General features: G+C 40.6%; 1 protein-coding gene and 1 pseudogene across 1 annotated transcript; both read right to left on the reverse strand.

The window, feature by feature from the left end:
- Nucleotides 1–2279: 2279 nt before the first annotated feature.
- Nucleotides 2280–4757, reverse strand: LOC128299039 (uncharacterized). The gene is made up of 2 exons (XM_053034877.1): nt 3860–4757; nt 2280–3110 (listed from the first exon to the last, which is right to left on the reverse strand). Exons 1-2 carry the CDS (start codon nt 4608–4610, stop codon nt 2326–2328), a joined length of 1536 nt encoding a protein of 511 aa, XP_052890837.1. The 5' UTR covers nt 4611–4757; the 3' UTR covers nt 2280–2325.
- Nucleotides 4758–5107: 350 nt separating this feature from the next.
- LOC128299041 (uncharacterized) lies at nt 5108–7685 on the reverse strand (annotated as a pseudogene).
- Nucleotides 7686–7732: the final 47 nt, after the last annotated feature.

Genomic DNA, 7732 nt, shown 5'->3' on the forward strand with positions numbered 1-7732 from the left:
GGAATACTTCCCATTTCATCCATCTCACTTGCATTGGCGATCTCACGCGTTTGATAGTATGCAATAGTAATTGTGATGGGCAAATTTGTCCCAAGCTGCAGATGTCATCTCTGGAAAAACATGCTTTCCTGGTATCGGAAATCTGAAAACAATTGTGTGCGCGGCTATGGTATAGTGGTTTTTACAGTTGACCAGCTGATTTGGTCATTGGACAAATATGTCAGCATTTTCAAATGCTCACCTAATGGATCAAAGAATGCTATAAAACATAATCAATTGTTGAAGTAGTTCAGTAAGTAGAAGCTCACCGCAGAAATCAACCGTTAATTTTTGTTCATCGCCTAAAACATCGATGTGAGCGAATGATCATGGAGGTAGTCTTTCAACACAAAAACTTGACCTAGCATTTTAGTTATCAAATGCTAAAAGCTATGCAAATCTAACCGGCTGTGTATAACACAAATTAGTATTTTAATTATTTAAAATTTGCGTTGTTTCTTTAATGGGATACACAATGTTAAACAATCCACTAAATGATAAATATACAAAAAAATCGAAAGTCACCACTTAGTAACTCGCACATTCTGTATTGCAAAATGTATGACAGGTGATTACCCCTCACAATGCATCTGAGAATGAGCGATCTTCCGCCAGGATATGCAACATATACGCAGCATATTTACGTGGAGTAATTTGATTGGATAAATTTTCCTCTGCATTCGGCTCCATCTGGGGATCATTCTCATTGATGACGTCACCACTATCTGTGTTTGTCCCCGTGTTCTCGGCTGTCTTCCTCGACGACGTATCTTAAACATACCATGAGTCCAACCGGCTTCACCCCGTGGAAACAGGATCGGGTACTGTAGTGGACGCATCATCTGGATGGTCTCATACACTGGTCTTAAGGATCCTGTAGCACGATGTTGCAGCACAATCTCCCGTGTATATTCCGTGCTACCGGTAATATCGTCACAAACACACATGACCCATCTCACCTGCAGTCGGTGCGTTGTTCTGACACTGGTCAATACCTGGTATACGTGAAAAGAGGCAAAGGCGCAGCTCATCGCGATCAGACATGCGTTCATACGTATGACTGAACATCCATGTTAGTGGATTGCGTATGATAAATACCCAGGATGCAGGATAGACAATAACGATTAAGTCCACCACCAACTACTGGTGCTTGAGTGTTTTGTTAAGTTAAGTTAAAATCGAAGAAGTACAACTGAGTGTTGCATGGCGAATCTCCCGGAAGCACAGCGAGCGATCCAGTTCGATAGCAAAGTGCTCGTTGGATGCTGTAGTTGTAAATTCCACCACGTGGCGCACGTATGATTGTAGCTCCATTTAGAAGAGTGCAGATACAGTGGTAACTGGTGTTGGTGGTGATATAGCCGGTTCCGATATTGAATTCGAAGATGGTGATGGCCCTGGCCATTGAAGAACATGGTTAGGGACGGCCCAGCGGCGGATCAAACGGTAGGCGGAGTAGGCCCCTTCTTACTGCGCTTTTCGCCTTGTTTCATTTCAAGTCCCCTTAATGCCCCTCTTCTCTCCTGCATCGTTTTTAAAATTAGAAGCCCCAACTATAAATCCGCCCTGGGCCTCCAAGGGGATTGATCCTCCACTGAGAACAAGATTGAGGACATTCGAAGCATAGGAAAAATTTGTTCAGACATCCTGGAAAATGGAATGGTAAAATTGGTAAATGAAATTCTAACAAGAATGCTTCCGGTTATAACATCCGAATAAAGAAGTTCCGGGTTAATATACAAAGATCGTTTAGTGTATCTGTCTACAAATATTGTGTCCCAGGTCAGTTATGAGGAAGAAATGATCGATCGAAAGCCGGCAAAGTGTTACAATCAAGTCGCTAAGTGAATTATGAGCCTGATGGATAAGGTTACGAAAACGAAGTATACATCAGATGCAATATAGGTGCTTTGTGAAGCATACCCTATGATTCGAGAAGAACGACCCGGCGATTTTGGTTACTTTCGGAAAAAGGAAGAGATCTTTCTTACGCGAAAGTTTTATCAATCGTTACTAGCTCCTTGGACCATGGTTGACTTCGAAGTCTTCTGATGTCGTTCTAATTGACACTATTTTACTGCCCAATACTAAGGTTCTCACAAGTCTCATACAACTCGCAATTGTAGAAACACTTCCTCCTTTCTTTCACACACACGCATTCTATGAAAAATAAAACAATTTACCATACATCTTTCCATTAGTCAAGGTTTAGCATTGGTGCATTAAGCACTCAACGCTGAATGAAGCCATCGTGACAATTTAAAGACGTTTTTATATTGAAACTAATCATTTTCCGTACAAATTTACAAATTCGCCATTCTTTACCCAGTTATAACCAAAATTGCCTTCCTCGTGCAACATCAGCGGTGTAACGCAGTACACTATCACGTTGTCCGCGTTGAGAATTTTTAAATTATCGTTGCTGTGAGTGCCATCATGCACATACTTGTCAATGATGGCACGGAAGCCCGTTATCATAGTCTCCACGGTGCGCCGGTCGTTCGTTACCAGCGTGCCAGCAAAATCAATCGAAGCTGTAACGCCCAATTGTTCCGACTGGTATTTGTCAATTTCACCACCAACGCCATGCCAAACGTTAGCAGCACGAAGCACATTCTGTGTGTGGCCGATGAAGTTTTTCAGTGCTTTGTTTAGCGATGGGCTTTTAGTCTTCAGATCTTCATTGATAGCACCTACGCGGATGATGTGTGCCGCGTGGATGGTTTGTCCGCGACCGCTTGATTGGTCCTGAAACTGGCTCGCACCATCGGCCACTAACTCATCGCGCGGGATTTCCGTTGTTTCCGAAATTGCTTGCAGTATGCCAGCGAAACGGAAATAGCGTACCAACCGGGCCGAGATGTGTTGGTCTGGATCTCGCACACGTTGACGATATTGCTCTATTGTTTCGAAGGGCCCATCGGAGAAGGAGGTTGAACAGATGTCCGCAATAGGTTGGGATTTTTGTCTGGCACCTGCCGTTAAGTGGAAGGCACTAATGCACACTAGACAAACAACCAAAGCAACCCGTAGAAAAGCCATGCCTAATTCCAATGGTGGGATCCAAATCTCTAGAATAGTATAGAAAAGAAAAAGTTAATTAATCATGTGACTTGTCCGTTACTTCTACATTTACTTGATTCCGGGAAAACCGTCTTTAACAGCTGCAGTCAATACGATTGACCGCTCGAACAGTTGAACTTCAACTGACGAATGAAACGCTCAGAAGTTTAACCTTTCGGTTTTATACACCCTACAATGCTTCCGACTGATCTGATCATGAGCATGCAACGTCGTCGCTCTTCTTACTGCGAGGTTATCTGAAAGCTAAAGATGTGTTTACAAACAATTAAATCCAACGAAAACTTTGTGAAATTCCCGAGTTCAATAAACAAACAATGTGTGGCAGGAGGGCGACAGATAGGTTGATTTACTAATCAGGCATTGCAACGAGATTTGTAAAATGACCTCTGCCGCTGAAATCTTAACACCGTACTCATGCGACGCCGGCGAGTGTAACTGAGATTAGATTAAGTCGAAAGACACATGGAATAAATATAAAAAGACTTGACGGGCAGCTGATAGAACATATTTTTATTGATGTCTTCTCCATTTGCAAAAATTGTACATCACGCACTGACAGCCATTCAGCTATAGCAGGCAAAAGTCATTAGTTCATGTGTGACCCGACTGCAGGATCGAATCCAAACTGTTTTTGCGTGCTGCGTGCGGGTTGTGTGTTAAATTATCCCAAAGTCGCACTCTTCCCGTAAAATCTTCATGAATCGGGAACCTCACCGCTAAATACATCAATTTTTTCTATTGTAATGACTTTCAAACTGTCCACTCTTTACCATTTCATACCCTTTCTTTCCTTCGTCATACATCATACACTCATCTATTAAATAAACCGTATCCCTATCTTCGTTAAGTTGATTTATGTTTGAGTCGGCACTTGATATTGCGTTTGAGTATTTATCAATAACATCGAAAAAATTGTTACGTAATAAAGTTAGGTCATTATCAGAACTATCCAAATTTTCTCCATTAAAGTCAATTCTAGCTAAAATGGTCAGATTGCTAGATTGGTACTTGTCAATTGCGCCTCCAATACCATGCCATACATTTATATTTGTAGGTACAATTTGCGTGTGTCCGATATAGTTTTCCAGTGCTTTGTTTAGCGTTGGACTCTCTTCCTGCAGTTTTTTACTGATAGCACCTACACGGATAATGTGCGATGCTTGGGTTCCTGGAGTTTTACTATTATGATCCTGAAACTGCACCGCGCCTCCTTTCACTAGTTCACTGCGAGGGATTTTCGTCTTCTCCGATATTGCCTGTAAAATGCCTCCAAAAATAAGGTAGCGCAATAGACGGGCTGAGATGTGTTTGTCGGGATCATTCCGCACACGATTATAGTATTCTTCCCTTGTGCCATGTACTGACGGTTCATACTTGGTCGAACATACGTCGGAAAGAAGAGAGGTTGTTTTTCTTCCACCAGTCGCTGAACTGATGTCACTAATGCACACTAGACAAGCTACCCAAACGAACCGTGACGATACCATGGTGACTTCCAACTGTGGGATCTAACACGTTACAGAAAAAACAAACACATTAATGTGCACAACGATCCATTTGTCCGATAACCACCTTTTCAAATAGATGATTTAACTAATGCGAGAGTGCAACACGATTACCACACCACTAGACCAACAGCATGCAACTAATGAAACGTTAATGTTGAATCGACCGTTTATATACCTAACAATGCTTCAAGCTACCGATAGATCATGTACATGGTTCGTTTACCAGCGAGATAATCTTTTCTATGCCTTGAAGAAAGGGGCCAGCCCGTTCTACGCTGTACAAACCTACAGCTGAGTACTTTCAATAGCATCCTCACGTGCGGATGGTGTGTTTTACTGATATGCAATATGTTTTACTGATTAAGCAATAGCATGTCTGACCCGTAAACTGACTTCTGACGTTAAATAAAAAATAGATAAATTCTTCGTATTTTATAAAATAATCGGAGAAGTTTTTTTAAGTCTTTTCCTGTAAATCAACCGAATCTATTGTAACGTTGTAGAAACGTTCCGTTCCGTACCATGTCATATCCTGCGGTGCCATTTCCGAACAACAAGTAGTCTTCTATCAAATCAACCGTTTCCTTAACTTTTTCAAGAATTTTCCTTGATTCGTCATTCGTTTAATTTAGTTCGTATTTATCGACAATTTCTCAAAAAGATGCTAGCAATTTTGCAATGACTAGCTAATCGGCCCGGTTACAGGGCTATGCAACAGAATTTTGTTGTGTACGCAAACTCAAAGATGTTTTAAAAAGAGGTTTTCTTCCCAATTGGAGGAAATTGTTAATTTTATTTTATTTAGTTTAATAAATTATCAAATTTCTCACCTCGGGCCCCTTTGGCTCTCATGAAAAACTATTTGGCAAAGCATATTCCAAGTCACTATGAGCTTTTGTTGTTGTTATTGGTTTTAACAGACCTTGAGCCTTGATAACTTCGTTCTTCTCTTAGTCTGATAAAGCAATTCCTCTGATCTGTACATCTTGCGTCGTGTTTTAGATATTCGATCTTTGTGGTTGATAAGTCCCAAACCTTGGTCAGTTATCACGAATGAAATGTATCGTAAAAATATACGACACGCCGTGTTTGCGTTCAGCTCCCATCTGGATCATTTTAACATGAGTATTCCAAATTACACTAAAGCACTTCTTAATATTTTTCCGTCAGATCCCCAGTTGCTTGCTATGCATTTATGCTTTTCGTAGGCATCGCACATAATTTCGTCGAAAGTCGACGACTTTCACAATTAGATAAAAGCAACTGATTGGATATATCTAAGGTTAAGTAGCCATTCACATTCAGTTATCCCAGATTTCTCAAGTTTTTTTTTTAACTTTTTCCTCACAGACAGTAGATTTGAGTCATGTCTTTCCAGTAACAGACACATACATGTTTAAATTTCATATGGTGCCATTTAATCAGATGTAGCGGCGCCAGTCTTCTTTAGACAGGACCGGTACAAAATTACAACCCAACCAATCCCTCGTTCCCAGGAACAACTATCCAGGTTGCGGGTAAATAAAGTTAAAAAAAGCCCAGAATTTGCTGGCCAATATCTCTTGATGTTGTGCTTGTGTTGGTATTGTTGTATTGGTTATTGAAATACAGACGAAAAAATTGACCCTACTAAAAATCTTCTCGGTTACTTGGTTTGATAAAAATTTCTCTATTTAAACTGAGAAGTAAGCAACGTAGCACAACAACAGCAATTACTCCTGAAACACTCTCGCATTTCTGTTAGTGAAAAATAAATCATGAAAAATTGCAGCGAATCAAGCAGTACAAAACTTTAAAATATTTATAAGCTACTGTAAAGCGTGGTATTATTTTAGAAAATAATGCTGCTATTTTAGTGGATTCAACGACCATATCTGGTCTTCCTTGATTTGTATTAATCAGGATAGTGAGTCGCTCACTTGGCACTTGGAAGCGTTGGAGCGCCCGGTGGTTTGATGGTAGCGACGCCGGTCTTCATACGATCGGACCTGACCAAAATCCCATCCGGATCAATCACCCGTACTCAGGACTGACTATCCAGCTTCGGGAAAATAAAGATACAAAAAGCCAGAAATGGCTATTGAAATGGATGACCAGGCTCGAATAGGTCGTTTAAGAAACCGTTCACACTGTATCACCGACCAAAATTAAAATCTTTTTGAAAATCTTCTAAAGGATCCGACTGAACATGCAAGAAAACGCGCGAATACCCGAGGACAACACATAAAAACTTTCACAAATTGCGCGTCTGTGGATACGTGTAAAAACCATTTGCTAAAACCATAGTATACATGGAAAAATAAATTATTGGTGACGGGATCATAGAAGGCATAGCGAAAGAAAGGAGATGTGAAATCAAAAATGCTTCACATGAAAAAAAAAAATGATCCATGGATGTGGGAAACAATTTTACCATGAAAACGTTATGCGTCCTCTCCAACTAAAATTTGTATAGCGATATCCGGATCATCCGATAATGTACTAGTAAAGTCTCTTGTAGCTAAAGCGGATAGCATGTTGGATTGGTACTGATCTATCGCGCGTCCAATGATCTATCCCATACATTAACCTTACGAGGCACATTCTGTGTGTGTCCGATATAGTTTTCTGGCGCTCTGTAAAGTGATGCATCTTTTATCTTCAGTTCCCCATTGATGAAACCAACACGAATTATGTGTGCCGCATGAGTTTCGTACCCACAATCACTTGACTGATCCTGCAACTGGCTTGCTCCTCCTTCAACTAGCTTGTCGCGAGGGTTTCCTCTGTCCTCGGATATGATCTGCAGAACACCACCAAACGTAAAGTAACGCACCAGACGGAAGGCGATATGTTTGTTGGGTTAGGCATATCGTCCACAAAATATGTATAGCACCCATATTTGTTCACTGATGATTTAACTAGACAAAAAATACATCATTAATAAACTATGTAACTAAGTAACATTTAACGCAAATACCTTCAGTTAGGATGCGACTTACAATTCAAGTCGAGAGTTGATTCAATCAAGCCAGTAGTCTGTTCGAGTAGTTCTACGACGCACTGATGTCTCATCTTTATATGAATACTGTTGTGTACTGTACTGCAAGATTTCTTATTAA

This window comes from Anopheles moucheti, chromosome 2 (genome assembly GCF_943734755.1).
Source record: "Anopheles moucheti chromosome 2, idAnoMoucSN_F20_07, whole genome shotgun sequence".
NCBI lineage: Eukaryota > Metazoa > Arthropoda > Insecta > Diptera > Culicidae > Anopheles > Anopheles moucheti.

Bases quoted from the DNA above. Each gene is read 5' to 3' on its own strand.
- LOC128299039 (XM_053034877.1), bottom strand. From the start codon at position 4,610: ATGGTATCGTCACGGTTCGTTTGGGTAGCTTGTCTAGTGTGCATTAGT. The intron at 3,111-3,859 runs GAAAAAATTGAT...ATACTATTCTAG, and splicing joins GTTTGAAAGTCATTACAATA to AGATTTGGATCCCACCATTG.